General features: G+C 47.2%; 1 protein-coding gene across 1 annotated transcript in view; it reads right to left on the bottom strand.

Annotated features, from left to right (window-relative positions):
- Positions 1 to 473: 473 nt before the first annotated feature.
- Positions 474 to 21,343, bottom strand: part of PRDM11 (PR/SET domain 11) — a 43,685-nt gene continuing 22,815 nt past the window's right edge. The window contains exons 6-8 of the mRNA XM_050897148.1: positions 7,287 to 7,474; positions 3,561 to 4,211; positions 474 to 2,723 (exon numbers count right to left, since the gene is read on the bottom strand). Of these exons, the coding sequence (XP_050753105.1) occupies positions 559 to 2,723; positions 3,561 to 4,211; positions 7,287 to 7,474 (3,004 nt within the window). The 3' untranslated portion in view covers positions 474 to 558. The remainder of the gene's footprint in view (positions 2,724 to 3,560; positions 4,212 to 7,286; positions 7,475 to 21,343) is intronic.

Raw genomic sequence — 21,343 nt, 5'->3', positions numbered from 1 at the left:
TGGAGAGCCGGGGGCAACATAAACGCACGGGATGCTCTGTCGGAAATCAGAAATCTGACGGTTGTCAACAAAAGGCTCAAATGGCTCAATAACTGGACTGAACAACGGAAAGAGAGGCAGAGATTAAAACCAAGGGGAAAAAAAACAACCAACCAACCCCAAAACAAAACAACACAAAAAACAACCCAACAAACCGCCAACACACATACAAAGGAAACCGTCGGGAGGATGAGGCTGACAAAGACCCGTCGTCTAGCTTATAGAACATTAGGTTTGAACATGTAGAGTATGGCCCCAGCACATGCTTCTAAAGAATGAAATGTTGCCACCTACACTGCAGCTGCCATGGTTGGAGACACCAGTAAATGTCTAAACATTGTCTCAATCTTTAAAATTCTGCTTAGCTTCTATCAGACGCACATCGTCTTAACTTTTAAATTTTCAGTGTGGGTTTTTCCTTAATATATATAATATATATATATTTTATATAATATATCAAAGTTTAGAGTATAGATTAAAAAAATTATTCAACAGCTTTCTGATCTGAGGCATTCCTTCCTAAATATCGGGATAAAACTCAGAGCCATGGTCCATACTCTGCAACATCGGCTTCTGATCAAGAGACGACATCCTGCTCAGCATTTCAGCTGACAGCGCGTAACTATTGCCCGACTTCTCCTCGAACCAACTATCTAGCGCCCTTTTGCAATCGAAGTTGGCAATGGGCGGCCCGTTAACAGCAATCGTCAAAAGATCACTGAGCTGCTCCAGCGTGAGCCGAGAGCGGTTGTTTTTGCGCACTCTCTGCAGGGCGTTGCGCCCCTTCTCGCAGCAGGCCGATGAGGTGGGAAGGACTTTGAGGATCTGAACTATTTTATTTAAGAGGGGGAATCTCTGTTTGTATTTACAAATGTGACTGAGCAAGTCTTTAAAACCGTTTTTGGTATAATAATCCACCTTGAGTTCTCGCCACTCCATCAGCAGACTCCCTCGGGTGTCCATCCCCTCTCTGCAAACCTCTCTAGAAAATGATGGGACCGTCTCCAGGTGTTCAAATATTTGTACCATATCCTCCTTCCCATAGCTCATGAGCTCATCAGTGCTTCTGGGCCAAGCTGCAAGGTCAAATACCTGACAGGCCTTCACAAATGTCCGGCTACGGGAATCGAACCTTTGGGCTAGGATCACCTGGGTCTTCTGGCAGATCTTTTCTCTGATCGACTGGAATTTGGCTTCAGCCACCCGTAGGTTTTTCACAGCAATGCCATTAAAGCTTTCACGGAAGTTTTCCTCAAACTCCTGCAAGTACTCCCCGGGCGAGTCTGCTAGCCGGCTGATCTCCTGGATGGCCTCCTCTATTTTATCGTCCACCTGCGACACAAGAAGGTACTCCCCCTGGAAGATGTAGGCGAGGCGTGAAAGCACAGCAATCACATCCAGCAGGAAGTAGATGAGTTTAATTGACTGGTAGTCCATCAGGAACTGCAGGAGGGCCAAGGCAATGGCAGAAGCGTCCGCCCTTTGGGTCTGGCCACTGACGTCTTTGAGATGGGCCACAACCTCAAGGTAATCCTTGATTAGAGCGTTGAGCACATTCTGCTCCCCAATGATCCACTTCACTGCTCGAATGTCCCCCAAGAATTCGGTCTCCTCGCACAGAGTGGCAGCAGTGACCCTCAACTCGCACATGAGTCGGGGAGAGTAACGATAGAAACTGAGGAGTTGCTTCAAATTGTTTTCTAGCTCCTCCAGGCACGGTAGTTCCTTCCCACTGATTGCATCCAAAATTTCCAAGTGGGGCCTGTGCACCATAAAGGGCAGGCAGAGAAGCCAGGGCAAGGTCTTTCTGATTGTCATGAACAAGTTGGCTCTCAGGCTGGCAGTAATGTTAGCACCATCGACTCCCAAGCCAATAGTTGGTTTCTCATCCTGCAATCGTATTCCCAGGCTGGAAAAAGCCCTGTCTAATGCTTGGAGATAACTGTCAGTTGTAGAAAAGCCGAGTTCCTGAAGAGACAGGAATTCGGTTGCCGGAGGCCCATCACTGCTCGTGTACTGCACATAAACTGCAACCGTGTCTGCAAGCAAGTCGTCGCTCTGCCCGTCCAGAATGATGCTGAGGAAGGGAGACTGTCGGATGCGTTCAACCAGGTCCTCCCGAAGAGCCCGGGCGATATGGTGGATTAAGATTTGGCAGTCTCCCTCATTCATGTATTGATCCACCACCTTGAGTTCACACTTTCTCAGTAGTTCTGCCAGAGGCCGAAAGTCGTAGTAGGGCCTGCCCTCCAGGGCCAAGTGGTAGGCTGTATTGAAGAGCAGGGTCATATTTCGGCACATCTCTTCTGTCTTCTCTGGGTGCATCCTGAGCTTATAAAGCTGCAGGCACTTCTTGTGGAGGTTGCTCTGGCTGTGAAGCTTTATCGTGTGTATCTTGAACTGCTTTGAGCCAATGATAAAGGCTGAAGTCCGAGAGGATTGCACTGTGTACTGCCTACAGACGTGGCACCACATTTCATTCAATGTCGGGGAGTACCGCAGAAACCAAAACTTTTTAAGCCACTCTTGCTTGAACCGCCGTATCCTCCGGCCCGTCGCAGAAGACATTTTGGAAGGCTCATCTGTAGCAGCAATCATGTCATTGGAAACTGATTCATCAGCAGAATCCACCTCTTGGTCATCGTCCTCCATGATGGTGGGAACAGAGATGATGCTTTCTGAAGCTGTAAGAAAAAAATAAAAAAAAAAGGAAAAAAATATGGTATTTGCAAAGTTGCTTAGCTAGAGAAGCATCCTACTGGTGACAGCAGAGCATTGCCTGACGAGCTGGCCACAACCTGCCCTCTCCTGCCCACAATGCACTATGGGTAGAATTTGAATCATGGCTTTGAAGGGCAAATAAATCAATGTTTCTGCATATGAACTTTGTCTCCAACATGCCACAATGGACAGCAAGAAAGGACACTACACCCTGACCACTTGCACAATACATGGTGTGACCCAAATATTCCCTTTGGTGAAGGCTCCTGGCTACCTGACAGCACGCTCCTGGAGGAAATGAAACGTATCTTCAGAAAGGGACACATGGTTGTGTTAAGGCAGTGGAGGAAACAGAGAGGGCTTTCCAACAAGGGACACAGCGGGACATCATTCCATACACAAAGAGCGCACATTTCAGTGTTACCAGAGTCATTCAGACTTTCTTGGTAGCATGTGAGGCACTGTGGAGGGGCTTCCGCTGAAAGAGAATGCATCAAAAATACAGCAAACAAACTGTCTGCAATGGAATGTCTTTTTTATTGGCAGTGCATTATTGATTACAATGGCAACAGAGCAAGTTGTCATACAGAGTCTTTCCCAGACAGTGTTTTCCTCTGTGCTCACAGTTGTGTCAGCTCCTGGCCCACCCGGTCACAAAACCTGACAACGAACCTTCCATGGAACCACGTGTTCACCTGAATACTCAGAGCAAAATGCTTTAGATGGGTACACAGCACACAGGCATCTCACTACTCTCCTTAGGCAGGGTTTGGAGAACGCTGTTACTTGGCAAGGCTTACCTGTGGGGTCTGAGAACTCTTGGAGCTCGGGTACCTGGGGCGGTAGCACGGGTGGCTCGGGTAACTTCCCAGATCTCAGCATGTCTAACTCAGCCTGCAGCTCCCGGATCTTCTTCTTCAGCCGGATGCAGTTGGGGCAGAAGGAGGTGGTGGGGATTTCATGGGAGTTGCCTTGTGCAGAGGCCAGTGACAGCTCGGTCGGGCTGTCTGCTGTGAGTGACAGGGGCTCTTCTTCCTCATCTTCAAGGATGCCCACCTCTTTGGCTGAACTGAAAGAGGAACCATGGGGGACCTTCCATTCTCCCTCACTCCGGTTTCTGCTGAGGTTCAGGGAGCCGTGCTGCATGGCACTGCCACACCTCTCAAAGATGTCTTCAGCCTGGTATTTAGATGCTTTTCTGATGGAAAGCGGCGTACTTGTTGCTAACTGGTTCTCTTCAAATTTGGCGGACTCCAAGGAAGCCTCCAGGACGTCTTTGAAGATGAGGTCAATCTTTTTTTTCTTTGTTTGGGGGTGGGATTCCCCCTCGTCACAACTGCGCTTGTAGGGGCTCTTTCCTTGCTTTAAGGTGGCGAGTTGGATCAGTCCCCTCACGTCCTCCTGATTTTCCACATTCTTTTCTGACTTCTCCCTCTGCAACTTTTTGTCTCCTGGAAAGGAAAATGAGGGGTGGGGATTATCACCGGGAACCGAGCAACATCCCTCAATCTAAAACTCAAATGAAAAAAGAACAAAAAGGCAGGCTGAATCCCTGCAGGTCTGTACATTGCATTACAAACCAGGGAACTGACACAACTCAGTGGAAACCGAGGCTCGCGAGAGGAGGAGCCCTGCTAATGGGCACGTCTGCAAAAACAGAGACAGTCCTGGGTAGCCACAGCGGAGTAGGACCCACACACTTTAAAGAGAAGAGAAACTACAGGCAGCTTGTTTAACCTAAAGGTATAACCAACCTGCGCTAGAAGGAGACTATGAGGTGAATGACTGATCACGGTGGAACCTAACACCCAGAGCCCAAGCGCTGTTTCGGCTGGCTGGAAGACCTGTGCCTGTTTTGACTTGGTAAAAGGTATCAAGTGTAGAGCAGTGCAGCGAGAGATTCGGACCGTTTCATGACAACCCCAGCATCTGTGCACACCACCGCACAGTTTGCAAGCCCCTTTACTCTCATTCAGTTTGGAGGCTGCTCCAGAAACACAAAGGTAAAGGAGTAAAAATAACTTGCACTCTTAAACCCCAAGGTACTCATTGTGAACTGAGCTGCAACAGGTGAATGCCCTCCAAGGATGGGACTTCTAGCTTGTCCTGGTGCAGTCTAAGAGCATGGCCGTTCAGTGATTAAAAAAAAATAATAATAAAAGCAACCTCATACAAATTCTTAATTGCTTAAAATAAAGGGAATAGCCAGATTTCCTTACCTGGAAATTCAAAAGACGATAGGTTTGGCTCAATTTCCATCATTCTTCTATCTTGTAAATAACTTCAAGCATTGATGGCTTCCCAAACAAGACGCTGCTTTATGCTGATTTTTGGTTTTGTTTGCTTTTAAAGTGTATTCATGCTTTCATAAGAGTTACAGAGCAAAAGCTACCATTCCCTCTCTAAGGAGAGCAATGTTAAGAATGCAGAAAAGATGCAAGACTCACAACAGTTAGAGTAAGGCACCGTAAAAAGGGCTAGCCTGAATGGTAGGGATTTTGCACTGGGTTTGGATGCTGGCTGGCAAACCCAGCCACTTCTTGAGTGAATCCTTAACAACAGATCTCATTTTCAACACACTGACGAGAATTTCTACAGGCAAAGCTTTGAGTCTCTGCCCTAGTATTTCCCCTGTTATGGACTATAATGACTACTGGCAGAGGTAGGGATTTAGAGAATGGATTCTTTTTCTTTCTCGGTGATTTTGTCCCCCAGCCAACTGAGTGGTTCAGCCCTATGGAAAAGCTAGAAATCACAAGACAATTCCTCATATTATTGGTCTCAACTCCATTGCTGAGGCAGGTCAGAAACTACCAATAGAAACAAAACCCGGGAACGATGTTATTTTTCTGTGAGTTAATAAAGCGTGCCACTTCACTCGACAGGCTCATCTGCAGGGGATTTGAAATCTTTTAAATAGAAAGTGACTCAACAGATTTTGGTGCCGCTCCCTGACTACCTCCCAGTGCCCTCCCAGCTGAGGCTGCGTTGTCTCTCGCAAGTCTAGCAATGGCCCAAGTGATGCTCCGTTTTAACAATGTCTCTGCACTTCTTTTGCGAACGCAGGCTGACCCCAGCTTGCTGCAGGATGAGCTCACCGAGACATCAGGAGGTTTCTACCTGAGTGTGTGGTAGGCTATGGCGGGTGCTGAGGAGCCCAGAGGCAGATCTTCACCACACTCGCAGCACAGAGCAGGCTGTGAGTTATCATTTCAGCTCACACAAACCGTGACACCATGACAAACCATGACGAAAGGCATGTCTGTATGGCAGGGCAATCGCTTGTAGCCTTGGTGCCCCTCCAGAGCAGCTGCTCCAAAGGTACAGTCTTTCTCTTGCCGTACTTTCAGAAACTACTAAGCCATCTGGACAAGTAACGTGCGCATGGGATGCAGCAAAATCACTGCAGCCTGTACCTAATCACTCAGTGATGTTCATTAACATAAAAAAGCACATTCATACCGATGTTAATTCAGAAGTGGGAATTGCCCAAGTACAGCCATCAAGATGTAACACTGCAAGTGCGTAATAACTCCAAGGTGACGGAGGATAACCAGCTTTTTCAGGACATCTTGACCACCCCATGATTAAAGAGGAGACACCTTTTACCAAGTCAAGGCAGCAACAGCAGCTGTGTAATAATATACACGGGAACCTTAATTAGAAAGTTATATTTAGTGTGGCTGCCCCTCTGAGGCCCTGCCATTCTGTGGCTAGGCCTGGAAAGAAATGCCCTTAATTAACTTCAGGTCTCAGCATTGTATAGATGAACAGATGCATTAGGAACTTTTGCCTTCCTCTAAAGCTTCCTGTATTGCTGACATTACACTGACCTACAGGAAAGCTGCGTTTCTTCCAGCATGGCTACTCTTAAGATAAGATAATTTTTATCCAGGGAAGAATCAGTCTGACAAGTACACAGCCTCCTGTATGTTGTACACGCACGCTAAGGTTGTGAGACTAAGGAGTCTCTAGCTGATGTCGCGCTGATCCCAAATTATCTTTCTGAAGAAAGAGGAGATAAATTAAGCGAGGAAAATGTTCATACAAACACACCAAGGAAATCTCTCTTTCATATGCACACAAAACCAGCCAGAGCTCCCTCAAACAGGCTGCTCACAGGAGCCAGAGAAAGCAGCATATTCAGAAGAAAAACCTAATGGCTGGCTACGGGACCACCAGCTTGGCAATCTTCATGCCAGAAAGTCTTATGACAGAGGAGCTCTGTGATCCCTGGGCTTTGCATCAGGCCCTTGCAACACACACACGACACGACACAACACGACACATGACATGACACAGCACAAATCTTTATATCATGATCTCCATGACAGTGGTTATATTATTCTTCTTGTACACCCATCCATCCATGCCATGCAGAGCTCTCACTCAGAGGTGCTCTGCTTCTAGAAATGCAGCTCTCCTCACACAGCCTGTTCATCACCTGCTTCACCCACTGCACTCGGTCCAACAAGTGTGGCAGCCCAAGGGGATGGGGGAAGAGGATGGAAAGGGAGGGGACTCACCGCTTGTGAGATTTCTGTTGATGGTCTCCTGGGACATACTATGCAACCGCTTCATGTAATCCTCACTGTACCAGACCCGCAGCTTCTCCCCAGGACGGATGTCACGGCAGGCACGGAAGTAAATCCTCTCGCTGTGCTGGAAGGCCATCAGATTCTGCTCCCTCTCCTCCCGGGAGATGATCACGTACCTGAGGGCAAGGTGACAAGGCAGGCGTGAAGCACAAACTTCTCTCCTGTGCCCCCCCTTGCACCAGAATGACAACCACAATGAAGCCAGAATGACCTTCAGAGAGAGCCATCAACACAGCCAGACTGGAAAGCATGGAGTTATAAGTAATGGTGTGCAAATTGCCAGAGATACAGGACAACAAGCATGGACACCCAGGGAACACTAAGCCAGTGGGTCCATTTCTGCTGGGGAAGGGATGACAACAATGTACATCCAACCTGAACGAGTATCCCTGCCAGTAAGGATGACACAGATTCTCACGGGCAGAAATATCTTTGCCTAGTGATGGAAACAAGGACTTCCGGATTCCCCACCATCACTTTACATCCCAGGGCCTCCTCACTTGTTCTCAGGAACATCTGGAATACGGCAGGGTCCCTCTGCCTGTCTCTTTCCCCAAAACATCGTCTTCCTTTTTAGTAGATACCAGATTTCCTTGCTTCTTTCCTTTCAAACAAGGAGAATTGAGATACTCAGGACAGAAATGTGCACGGGGTTATTCGCTGGTTGTCCAAAGGTAAACCAAGGACATGCCAGTACTGGAAGGTTTTGCACTTGGGCATTCAGCAGGGTGTGACATAAAAATACAAACAGCCCTGCAAGTCTCAGGAAAGCCCAGCACCACGTTGTGGGGATCTCCTGGCAGTGCTGACAGAAAAATTGCTTTCTGGGCATGGGATTTATTTTCTTGATTTAAAACAGCTAAATTTCAGCTCAGCAGAAATGTATTAATTCCCACTCCAAGCAACTGGCCCTCTGTGCAACTTGGTAAGACAGAGATCTACAGCTAGGATCATATTATTTGCTCTCACACTCCTTGTGTTCTTGCTAGAGGACATGAAAAAGGCTTGGTAATACCAGTTCCAGCTGCTGCCAACACGAGCTCATAACACCCACCCAGGACCAGGAGGGGGCCCTGTCACGGTACATACAGACCCAAAAGCAGATCTCAATGGTTCACAGCTAAAAGCTTTTTCTTCTCTTATGCCATTTGCCTCTATTATTCAGCATTCCCTGCTGCAGTAAGATTAATGAAGGCGAGCAGCAAATGGCTCCTCTGACATCTGCTGCTACTAGTCCTTGGCCAAACATTCCCTTATAGCTCACAAGTATTTCTTTGGCTTAAGAAATCTGTCAATTTTTACTTGAATGCTCTCCCCTTCTCCTGCCATGCGCATGCACAGATAAAGACACAAGCCCACCTGCACATGATCACACCAACCCACATACATAAGGTCACAAACTTGGTGAAACTTCCCGCAAGTCTGCAGTGTCTCAGACTGCCTGAGGCTCCAGCAATTCTGGTTTTAATGTTAAGCAACTGTGCATGTGCCTGCAATCAGCTGTATTTTTCCTAATGTGTGCTACCCAGGATGCTCCGCAATCTTCAGTAATTAAACAGCAGGCTCTGGCACTGCCAAAATTAGCCGAACATTGGCTTTTGTTAACCCTTATTTTACTTTTGATCACAAAACAAAGGAACTTTTAAACCACTAGTTTGCGTATTTGAGAAGGAATGGACACCTGGACCAGTGCGGTTCCCACCGCAGGAGGTCCTGCAGCGGCACACAGCTAGCACTGCCAGGCTGTCACTTCTGGGTGTTAGCAATCACTCCACAAAAGGTGTATCAGGCATTCAGACAGCCATGAGATACACAACCCTTGAGATACAGCAATGTGCTGCGGTCAGTCTGATGCCCCGCAGCACAGGAGATGTTCTCCCCAGTCTAAGCAAAATGCCAGGATGCTTCCTAGTGCCAGCTAAGGAGAGACGCTGCAGCTGCTCTGCATCCCACTGCCCAAACATCAGCCAGAGCAATGACAAGATCAGGCTGCCCGTGCGAAGGATCCTGGTTACCTGCAAAGATTTATCACCCTGAAGTCGCTCACAGCTCCTTAATACAACATAGAGGACCCACATCCCACAGCCAGTGGCACTGAAGAATTCATGGAGCAGTGGCAGGACTGTCCGGTGCATTCCCAGCAAACTGCATTTGACAGCGAGATTTAGAAAACTCTCTAAAACACAACAACTTTGCGTGGGAAGGGGAGAGCCTGGTTAACTATTCCCACCAGGGCTCACTTTTATTATGAAGTATTTTATTAAGCATGAGCATGCTTTTCCTGTTTGCTCTCCTCCTGCCTCTAAATCCCTCCAAGTTGCTGCCCAAGAGTGTCCTTCAGCTCTGCTGTCTGCGTCCTGCGGCTCCAGCTGCTCCCGGTGCGGCAGGGAGCTGAGAGGAGAGCGCAGGCTGGAGGGCGCAAGCTGCAGTACTGCTGCAGCCCTGCAGCACGCTGCCCAGCCACCCGCTCCCATCCAGCGTCCTGCAGCAACCAGCACTGCCGATTTCACCAGGAGGTATGAAGAAAGCCCTTAACAGACAGTTGTGGAATAATCCAGTCACAAACACGTTTCTTCACAGCTCCTGGCAGTTAGTAACTGGTTTATGCTCCAAGAGGAAGCTTTACATCTGTGATACTTCCCTGAGGTAATGTAAATGGGGATGAGATCATCCACATATATGAACTGCTTTCGAACCAGTGCTGCCCAGCCCCGGCTCCAGCGAAAGCGACCTCAGGGGCACAAATGACACAGGTTATGAAGGATTGCATAAAACCCAAATTCCACCTGTCGGTCTAAGACACCTCACGCTGCTGCACACCACGGGTTAGAGGCAGGCAATTTTCCGAGGACAGAGGAATTCACTCCATACAACGGCAGCTTGCTTGGCGAGGCATGGGCACAAACTGCCTGCTGAGGAGAGGAGACACTGTACCAGTCTGCCTTCACTGACATATCTTCCCGAGGCTGAAGCACTCACGTCCTGAGCAACCCTTCCTGCAAAGGCTGGAAAGCTGCCAGTCCCCCTCCTGATGCCAAACACTCAAGCTGAATTGAGGCAAGGCGGCTACCTCGGTTTAGATGCCCAGGGCTGACACAAGTACTGCACGCAGACGGGCATGGCCCTGCTTGAATAGCAGGTTTCCCAAGGGATTGCGATCCCCAGATGAAGAGCAGGGTTGGGACCACCATTGGGGCAGACCCAGCCACCCAGAGCGGCTCCTGTTCCTGCAAACAGGCACTGCCACCAGCTGCAAATACGTCATTTCATGTCCTGCTCAGTCCCTGGGACGAGTCAGGCTCAAGAACCACCACAGATTCTGCCCAGCCTATTCAGGACCAGCCATTGCACCAATGGAGACCATTTATAACCCATTTGCAGCTATTGGGGCTTGGATCAACCCCATGGCTGTTGGAGGCACAGCTCCTTGCTCCACAGGGTCACCTTTCCCATAGTCTTTCTAGCTAGCAGGAAAAACTATCCTCGTCTCCCTTTTTTTTAAGCCACAGCCCACTCAGGACACCAAATTGCCAAGTTTTGGGATGGCCCAGGGAGCATGCCCAGAAAAACGTCAAGGTATTTTTTGGCAGCTGGGACCATTCCTCCCCCAGGAGGGGAACGGAGCAGCCAGGAGAGATAGCAAGGAGGAAGGAGAGCCCTGCAGCTGGAGGGAGGCTTAGGCTTCTGCCCCCCCTCCCCAGGATTTGCCCCATGCCTCCCCCCGTGCCCGCTGGCCCCTCTGCTGCTCACCCTCTGGCTGGCCCCAGGGGTGCTCTGCTGATGGCCTGCCAGGGCAGAGCACCACAGGGAAAAGACCACTGGCCTTTCCCAAATGAACGCTGGGCACAGAGCCAGGGCAGGAGATCCTGCGCAAGAGAGCTGCCACCAGCCCAGGCAGACGCCACGGGGTGCCATACCCACAAACCCTGCCTCAGCTCTCCAACACTGAGTGCCTCCAGGAGACCCAGCATCTGTGACATGCTTGTTACCAGTTCAGGCAAAAATTATATGAGAAACAAATGACTCAACAGCAGCTGTGTTAAAAGTGTTATACATTTATTGCATTCTTAACAAAAATACTTTTAAAGAGAGAATTTTTTCAGCATGTACAAGACATGGAGATACTGGGATTGAGCACAGTAGTTTGCTTTGACACAGGCACTTACTTCAACAGCCAGTTAACATGATGGGTGCAGGAGGAAGTATCCTTTGCGAGCCAGTACAGAAAAGCCACTCCACCAAGGGGTCTACACAGGGCAGGAGATACGTCCCCAGATCTGGGCCAATCTGTAATAGTCCACAGAGGAAACTGGGGGAGACATCAGGCAGTTTATAGTACAAGGTCCTTTCTCCTGACCAGAGCCCAGCCTTTGGGGGTTTGTATTGAAGGCTGCACATCCTGCACCAGGATTCTCTCTCTAAACACATCTGTGTGGGCAAACTGATGGCAGCGATGATGCCAACTCCCTCCAGTGCCCAGCACCTGCGGGAGTCTCCTCCTCTGCAGACCGGAGGGTTCCTGGAAGGGATCCCCCTGGACAACATCAGATGAGCTAATCCTACCAGTATATTCATAGGAGAACATCAGCAGGGACCAAATATTATAAAAATATAAAATACTACTTCTTATATATAGCAGCAGCACTATATTGACTCAGAAAGCCTTTAAAACATATCACCATTTTTTCAGTTCTCTGTGATTCATAAATTAGATCCACTTCTACTAGATTTCCCAATCTTCCCTTCAAGTGAAGAGAGACTGACTTTTGCAGAATACAAATGTTACAACAGAAGTAAAACGGCATCCTCAGAGGAAGCTGAGCAAGTACTGCTCTGGTCTGGCACCAGCACTATGAGGAATGTCCTCTGCATGAAACCAGTGTGGGTCATTCCTCAGAACGGAGGTTTTTCACCTTGCCAGACCTCTACTTCCTTGAGCAAGGGCCTTTTACCACACCACTAAAAATAAATTACTCGAATTAGAATTACAGAACAATTAAAAAGAAAAAAGGAAAAGCACATCAGGAATGCCTGACACAGCAGACATATAGTGAACTTTCCAGAAGAGAAGCTAGTGCACTATACTTTCAAAGGACAGGCCAGACAGATTAAAGAAGATCCTTCAAGATGACATAAAACAAGACAACCTTCTGCTATACTGCGCTGCCTATGTTCAATTCCCCCTGAAGTTTATACAACTTTTTGGCCAAGTCTGTAGCCCAGACATGGCATGATGATGCGCATTCACATTAACTTGAATAGTTTCCTGCAACCCACCTGCACATACAATAGGACAGCCTGGAGAGCAGCGGTGCACTGACTGTGTGTGGGTAACACCTTGGCCCTTTTCCCTGCTGAAGCATATCATGATAATGGTCCAGATTTTTCCAGAGATGGGGGCAGCATGCTAGGTGCAGATGTGCAAATCAAGGAGAAGACAGACATGTTGTAAAAAAGCTGCCACATATGTTATCACCACCTGAGGTGACATTATTAAAGCCTAGTTTCAGAATCGGGGTTGTACACGGGAACCTCATGCAGCACTAAAGCAATTCAAATGTTGTAACACAGTTCCTTCTTGCATCTGTATTGGGAAAGAAAGCAGTACAAAACCAACATGTCTAAGATTTTAACCTATATAGCTGTGAATTTAGATTGTAAACTCTTCACAATAGGAGAACACAGTACAGATCCCACCCTAAATAACACTGAGTAAGTGCAAAGTAACTGTACTGAAGTTGACAGAATTACAGTGATACAAAACCAAACTGTTCCTGAGGTCAGAAGCAGGCCCTACCTCTTTCCTTGTTTCTGTGCAGTCTCTCACATTTTGAAGAGGGTGAGGTGGTTCAAAACTGAAGATTATAACATGCAAGAAAATAATGATACAATTCTCTTTAAATTTTGTCATACTATGGAATAATTGTATTTTAACTGCAATTGTGAAGGGTAGGTAGGAGTTTCAGACTGGAGCAGACAAAGATTAAACTCTTTGATAGAAGCGCATGTGGTACTGCAGGATCCAGGCACATGCCATAGCAGCCCTTCTCAGCAATCTAAAACCACACAGTGCTCAGACTTGTCCTCCTGTCCTCAGCATCGTGCCTTCTTCCTTTCCCTGCACAAGTTCTGCTTTTACACCCCTCTCCCCAAACCTGTGTGTAAGTCACAGTAAGCCCTGGTTTGCCCACTATTGCTGAATGCAAGATAAAAACAATGAGCAATAAGAGTCTTTAGAGCTGTAAGGATGTATCTCTGCACAGTGCATATACTAATTTGCAGGAAGATGATGGGAAGGTAGTAGTAGGGTAAATTTGTGGGTTGATTGCAAAGGGAGCTCTGTAGTATGCTGTCTCAGTAAATAAGGTTTCAGAGGCACGAGAAGAGATCAAGATAATGATTCCTATTGCATCTCTTAGCTTATAGAGCGTTCAAAGCATGGGGAAGCCAGTGAAAACTCCTAATCTCTATGAACAGAAAGATGTCCTACATCCCAAGCTCTGTAAGATTTGAGATTCCTCTTTGCCATTGCAGAGGGCCAGCCCTACTATTCAGCTGCCATAATTCATACTGCTGTGTTAGCTAGCAGGGGGATGGATGGGTTGGGGTGGCTGTTGACCTTCCCCACAGAGTATCGATACACATGGAGAGGCCATGTGAGCATGCAGCAGCTCAGGAAGGAGCACCCTTCCTTACTTTATATGAAGCAGACTAAAAATGGTGTTTTCTCTTTCGTGACCTGGTAGTCCGTGCAGGAGGAGTCTGTTTTGGGGGGTTTTGGTTAGACTCTGCACTGGGCTCAGGGAGCTGTTTTGAGCAAGCCGCTTGCAGAAGAGACCCCTGCACGACACTAGGATCCTGTATCCTATGGAAAGCCTGGACCCCATCACGGATTTCCGATAGGGTCTGGCACATCTGGCCAACCTGGCTGGTGAGGTCAGCCATCCTCTGACCGATGACATGCATGCTGTCTGCCATGTCTCTGTGAATAGCCACCAGCTCCTGGCAGAACTGCCTGAATAGGTCTGTTTGCTGCGTGTGGGAATGGAGAAGCTGGCGATCAAAGCTGGAGAGGGGTGGGCTCCTTGTGCGGGGGTGCGGGGGTCTGCAGGACGAGGTGGTGCACGGGGATGGACGGTGCAGTTCCTGCCTTTGGCTGGTAGCTTCCGAGTGCTCTGATGAGGAAGAAGTGCGGAGGAAGGAGGGCCCGGAGAGCTGGTTGACTCCTGCACTGGCCCTCTGCAGCAATGAGAAGCGGTGTTCCCGAGAAGTGCCTGGCATCTCTTCGTCTTCGTCAGCTTAAACAGAAGAGGAAGCATGAATTATTACCATGAAATCCCTCACAACTCTGACTTCTGTTTCAAGGTATCTCAAAGCACATGGAAAAAGGGTTTTCCCCTCCCGCCAGTCTGCCAGTTGAGACAAGCCTGTAGCTCCTGATGCGTAACTCAACATGCACATGCTGCAACGTTAGCATCTGGGTGACAAGCTTAGCCATAAGAGGCCTGAAGAGCGGGCGAACCCAGTCAACCGAGGAAGAATCCAAGCTGCCATGGTATCCTGTACACAGCATTGTTCATTACTAGAATATAAATCCATTTCAGACAGTAGCAATGACTCCCCTTCCCCAAAACCATAAGTAGCTAGAACGCTCCGACATTTTGGAGGGACAAAGGTTCCTGGCCTTTGGTCCAGTCTCAGAACACCCTGACACATTCGGTTCCTCATGCCAAAACCCTGCTCCCATGTCATTTCTTACATCCTCCGCATTGAGAAAAGCATAGACGTAGTATTTGCTGCTCACAAAGTCTATACTGCAAAGCCACTATGTGGCTTGGCATCACTAAGATAACCAGGCAGTCAGGCGTAGCAGCAACAGGACCCTATATTAATCGGGCAAGTATACTTTGATGCAAAACCAAAACCAAAGCAAAACGCCATGGGAAAGTTCTCATTAGTCTGATAAATATCTAGTGATGTGCCAGTTCACAGGTACAGGTATATCAAGATGAAGAGACGATACTTCATTTGTTGCAACTGCCCACTACATCCTTGCATAAGCTGTATTCATTTTACCTCTGAAATAGTGCAACTGGCTTCCAAGATAGATGCAAAGAATGACCAAGTCCCATTTTGTCAGTTCTTGAAGATTTTTGTCCTCGCTTTCCAACTAACAACATTACTTCAGGTATGAGACAAGACTTAATGCGGTAGGACCACCCATAAAGTGTTAGTTGGCTCACTTCCCAAGAAGTTATTCCCTCTTTCTCTCCTTTGTATCCCTAAAAGCTCACAGACCAAGAAGCTGCACCTCCACACAAGAAAACCATATGTACGCAACTGGGGAAAGAACCTGCAAAAAGCAGCCTGTGGTGCAGCAATGGAAGGTGTCTGAGAATTGTGGTGTAAGAATATTACCTTAGAAAGCAGGGCCAATAGTTTCTTAAAAAACAGTGAAAAAGGGAGTCATTATCATCTACCTTTTTCACAGCACTTGTACTGAGCCTTCAGACCACTAGTGAGAACTCATTAGTGGCCTGACCTCAGAGCATAAACACCAGTGATCACCGAGCCCCGCCGCAACAGCCCTCTTGGAAGATGGTTACCATGCAGTGATCCATTAGTGACTGGCACATGATTCTCAGCTTGACAGCATTGCTGTTTTATTGGGGTGCATGCAAGATGAAGAACTCCTCATCCTTTACAAACATTTTTTCACAGATTGGAGGTAGTTGCACTTCAACTACAGATGTTCCCTCACTTGTAGGATTAGTTCAGACTTATGACCCATTAAGAAAGTGGAACCTGAACAATGTCTACCCTTAGAAGACAGTATGGAAAAGGACTAGATAAACAGATAAAGATGATGATCTTAACTTGGAAACAGCTTTCCCTCAATCCATCTCAACACCCTATGATCACCAGAGCAGGCTGTCTTGAAACCAAACACGGCAGTAGGACCTGGCTTGACAGGCAACCCAGCATCTCACAAAACACACAACGCTCTTCTGGTGTCAAACTGAGAAATGCAAGCATAAGACAAAGAGGTGTTAAGGCAATGATACTTACAGCTTGTTGACGGGCTGTCAACCACGTCCAGATCCGCTCTCCGGAAGCCGTGCATCTGGCGTGACGAGTGCAGCGTCGACTCGATGGCTCTCTCGTGGGCGGTCAGGACGATGGCCGAGGGCCGCCCCGTGCTGCCGGGGCTGGAGAGGGACCTCTGCATGAATGCCAGTTTGTCCTTGGTCCTTCTCTTCATGTCGTCCCATCTGTGTTTAATGTCTTTTACAGACCTGGGGACCTGGCTGACTGATGTGATCTGCCTGGCTATGCCTTCCCAGATCTTGTCCCTGTCAGCATGGGATAGACGCATTGTCTCCCTCCCAAACAGCATGGCTTCATTTCGGGTCACCTCAGTGACCAGAATGTCCAGTTCTTCCTTGGAAAACTTGGGCTTCCTCTTTCGTTCAGCCATGTTCCTTGGGTTGAACATCCCACAAAGCACAATTGGGTAAAAGGAAATCAGCGCAAAGCATCCCCCTGCATCCAACCACTTGGCCAGTGCAGCACTGGGGCAGAGGAGTTCGGTGGGATCCAGCTCCCCCCACCCGCAACAACCTCTCAGTTTTCCTCAATCGCACCAGGAAAAGGCAGCCGTTTTGTTTTTAAGAGGCAATTTTCAAGCTTAAGAAAAAAAACACCAAGCAACACTAGTGTGAAGGAGCCTTCTCAGCTTCACAGTTAAAAAGAAATTTTACACTTCGTCTGATGCCCTGACTTACATATTAGAATTTCAGTACAGCCTCACATCACTTGCCGCAGTTTGTGCACAGAAAAAAGTGTGAGAACTCACAATCACGTTGATGAATTAGCTTCTAAGGTGACATTGCTCGAAAATGGGTTCTTGAGGAAATTTAGAGGCCTGAAACATATCTTATTGTTCTGCCTGGCACAACATGCAACGGAAACTTTTACACCACCCTTTCTGTTAAAGCTTGCAGGATGTCATGCAGAGGCTACATCAAATTGGATTTTTTTCAGGGGAGGGACATTTTGACTAGACTCACAGGCAATTTCTGCAACTCGCTTTTCCTAAGCAAAAGTCTTTTCTTCAGCACCAGGGGTACTGCACATCCAGCATTTGTCTGCTTCACAGCAAGCTCTTGTTTCACCCAGAAATGGTTGCCGTTTCCCATTGTTCTCAAAAGGAACGAGGCCACCCACTTGTTTTTCCTGGCTAGGCTTTGCTGTCACTGCCACTGACAGGAGCCTGCACCAGTTTCTGGTGCTTCAAACGAACAACTCGTAGCCTCAGCCCATTGAGAAGAGGCAGCCATCCTGAGAACAAGCAGTTTTGTCCAAAGGGGGTGTGTGTTAATATTTCCAGCCACAGTCAAAGGAAACTTTAAATATAAACAAAACTATGGCTTTTTATTGGGGGGAAAAAAAAGAAGGCAGCAGATCTATTCAATAGGAAAGAAGAAAACAGACTGCGTGAACATGCAGTTTTGCACATAAACAAGGTGGAATTGTGGACAGGGGAATAATCCGCAGCCTGGGCAATGGGCACCTGTGTATAAACATGCAGAACAGCACGGAAGAGATCAGAGGCCATGGAAGAGCAGAACTGCTGGGAAAATTTAGTGTATGCCTTGATTTGAATTATAGCAGAGTGAAGTAAAATGCCAAAATGGTTATTCTAGTGCTACACATTACAAAAGGCTGCTTTTATACATCTTCAAGCAATTAAAAGCAGGGATGTCGGGAACTTTTTTGAAAGAGGTCACCTTTTTGGTGCTCATGTCACATAGTTCTTAATGTTTTAAAAGGAAGTTCTCAGATAGAAAACTAGCATGGAGTGGTGGAGAACACAACACTCATCCGAGGTAGAAGACTTCAGTGTTAATATAAATTGCCCCAAAAAGCTATCACTACAAGCCTAGAAAATTGATGTTTAAAAAGGATACTAAGATGTAACATACAAGAAATAAGACATCTTAATGGTTAGGACACCTAACAACTGTAACTCTGAAGTGACACCATGGGAGGGAAAACCTATTGGCTTCCCTATATGTTAGCTTTCTTTCTGCTTATGGTCCCAAATTAAATGAAACCAAAGATGCTATTACTAGTAGGTAGCATCTTGGGTTTCATTTAATTTGGGACCCATTGTTAGTATCTTTGCAGTGTTACAGGAATAAACTCTAGCTGGGATAGCTCAGACCCCCCTCTTTCAAAAAAGTACATTTAAACCTAAAATCTTGGCTGAATGCCCTATCTCTTGCAGGCAGACTTTAGCCACCCCATAATACTTTCTGAAAAGATGGTATAAGCAAAGGCCTCAGCATTTTTCCCACTTGCCCCATGTTTGTGATGGCCCTCCAGAGGACACGTGGTTTAGGATGCACTCGTGTGAAAGGTACTTGTGGGTTGCAGACTAAGAAAAACCTACAGAAAGGCAGAGTGACCCTTGTCAGATGTCGTTCTAGTTTCTCCTTTGTGCTGTTACACTGCTGTTTAATGAACCTCACTGACACAGCTGCCCTCCTTTGGGGTAAGTGTCAGAAGCTGTTAGCCTTGGTTAAAGCTGGAAAACCAGTAGGAAACGCCGCTCAAATCCAGGCCACATACAGGGAGAGCTGGGAGCTAAGTGCACAGATGCATTTCACTGGGACAAACGTTAATGCATCCTTGAGATACTGTGTTGGAGGACCTTCATTTATGGAGGAATAGAAGGAGTGTTTAGGGAAGATGGTAATGAAATGATGGAGAGCCAGCAAAGCACTTGCTACGCTGACCTCAAGGAAAAAAACAAACAACCAAACTTAAAAGGAAAAAGGAGTTCTCCCAGCTGAACACTGGAAGGAGGGAAAAGGCTACGTGGAACGTTGAGCAGGGGAACATTTACGGTCTGACTTTTACCACATGCAGCAAAACTAGGCTTCGTGTATATTCTCTGCAGGTACCCACGACTGCACAGTATCATCAGTGCCTCCATGTGGTGGAAACAAACCTCCACTGACAAGCTGCTCTGGTGAAAAGGAGTAACAGTGTTTTGCAAAGTGCCCCTGCGTAGGGGTGAGCTTGCAGAACAGAAGTCTCTCCGGAGCTGCTCAGAGCTGCTGGCGGGGTTGGGAAACCTGTGCCCCCTCTTCTCTGCTGAACCCATGGCTGCTGCCACTAGCAAAGCTGCACCGATGGGGAATTAGAACCCTTTTTGCTCTTCCTAGACAGGGTATCCCATCAAGTGCACTTAGGACAATGTGTGGTAGACTGGGATATTCAGATTTCAGGGTTTCCACTCATTTGCTCCAGCATGACTTGGGTCAAAACTATTTAAGATAACTTAAGTATTGCAATAGCAACCTCACCACGCAAAGAGTAATGAGTTCTGGCCAGTTTTAATCATGAATTCAATTAATGTTAAGTTCCCAGCAGGCACATTAACCTCCTCCTTATAAAAATGCAGACAGTATTACTGTCAGAGAGATCTTTTTCCCCTCATGCATTTCCTCTAGCATGCAGGATGTCCCTAGGAGCAGTCACTAATATTTGGAAGTACCTCTCTGGGGATGCTGTGTGGGTTTTATCAAGCTCCAGAGGAGCCCCAGCTGTGAGGCTGGGAATTCACACCTCAGCCCAGGTCAATCTGAAAGTGCAAGACAGTACAGCTATTTCTTTAAAAACACATGTGATGTCGTAAACTACGCGAACAGTAGGCACTTAATGATCACCCACAAAGATATCAACCAACTCTACTTTTCTTGGCCTCTAAGAAACAAGCATATAACTTTTCCCAGGGCTCTGATGTAATTTTTTTTACAGGGATCACAGTCTTGCAGTACTTTAGGGTCCCTTTGCTCTGCATAAATTTCAGTCTGTAACGGATAAGAACATTTGCTCCACTTGCTGCAAGGTAACAGAGACCACCTTATGAAGTTCAACAAAATCACTTGGGCATAGGCTGGTGGCTTTTACTCCCCCTGAACACATGGGCAAACACAGTAACCCTGGCTTTTTTAAAATTTTTGTTTTTAAAAGGACCTGTAAAGTTGAAACAACAGCTCAGTACTTAAAAGATGTACTGATCTAAGTTGGTCCTGCTTTGAGCAGGCCGTTGGAGCACCTGACCAGAGCTCCCTTCCAAGCTCTATTATTGTATGAAGATCAAATCGCAGACATCTCCATTATTAGGAGATATAGGAAGACTTAAAGAACAATCTTGCTCCCCATGACCTCTTTGTTACCATGTTTGGAGGGGAAAGGGGGCAGAGAGGAAGGCAAAGGAGAAAGAATTGAAGAAGTCTTGCACCAGCCTTTTCACTGGGCTGACGGAAAGGATGAATTTGAACTGTGCCAAAAGCCTGAGAGCTCAGGTACTCCCATGTAAGAAGGGACACAGACTATAAATGCCCAAACTAGCCTGGAAACCCCACACATGAGGCACTTCACTCCAACAATTCGGTTGGAGTGGAACTGAAATACCAGTTTGCTGGTACTTCCTATCCTGCATCTCAGTCTGGGCCAAGTGATACACACACAGAGGGATGTTTCCTGGGCTTTCTGAATTACCTTCATTTTTTGGTGAGATCCTTTTTTTTTTTTTTTTTTTTTTTTTTGAGGTCCTCAACAACTGAATAACAGAATTTCCTCAGAAGTAACCAGGAACAATGGCTGGCTCTGTGCAATCCTTCAGAAGCCCCAAGAACTCCCATCAGCAGCAGTTTACAGTTTGTGTCTGAGAAAGCACCAGTTTCGCTTGAGGTTTGCTGCAATCCATGGTAATCGGTCACCCTGAGCCCCCAGAAAAATAAAAACAGAGGAAGAGGTTTGCACACATCCCTGCAGGTCAAAGCCATGGAGTTTCATAAAGTATTAGAAAAAACAGCGCTTTACTCTGGACAGAGATGAAGGGTGCATTATTCTTGCACCAGCAGCCAGCTTAAGAGAACACACTCCCAGCATCAGGAGTTTGTCTCGAC

The sequence above is a fragment of the Gymnogyps californianus genome, chromosome 5, assembly GCF_018139145.2.
Source record: "Gymnogyps californianus isolate 813 chromosome 5, ASM1813914v2, whole genome shotgun sequence".
In the NCBI taxonomy this organism is placed as follows: domain Eukaryota; kingdom Metazoa; phylum Chordata; class Aves; order Accipitriformes; family Cathartidae; genus Gymnogyps; species Gymnogyps californianus.
This window is presented reverse-complemented; position numbering and strand designations above follow the sequence as displayed.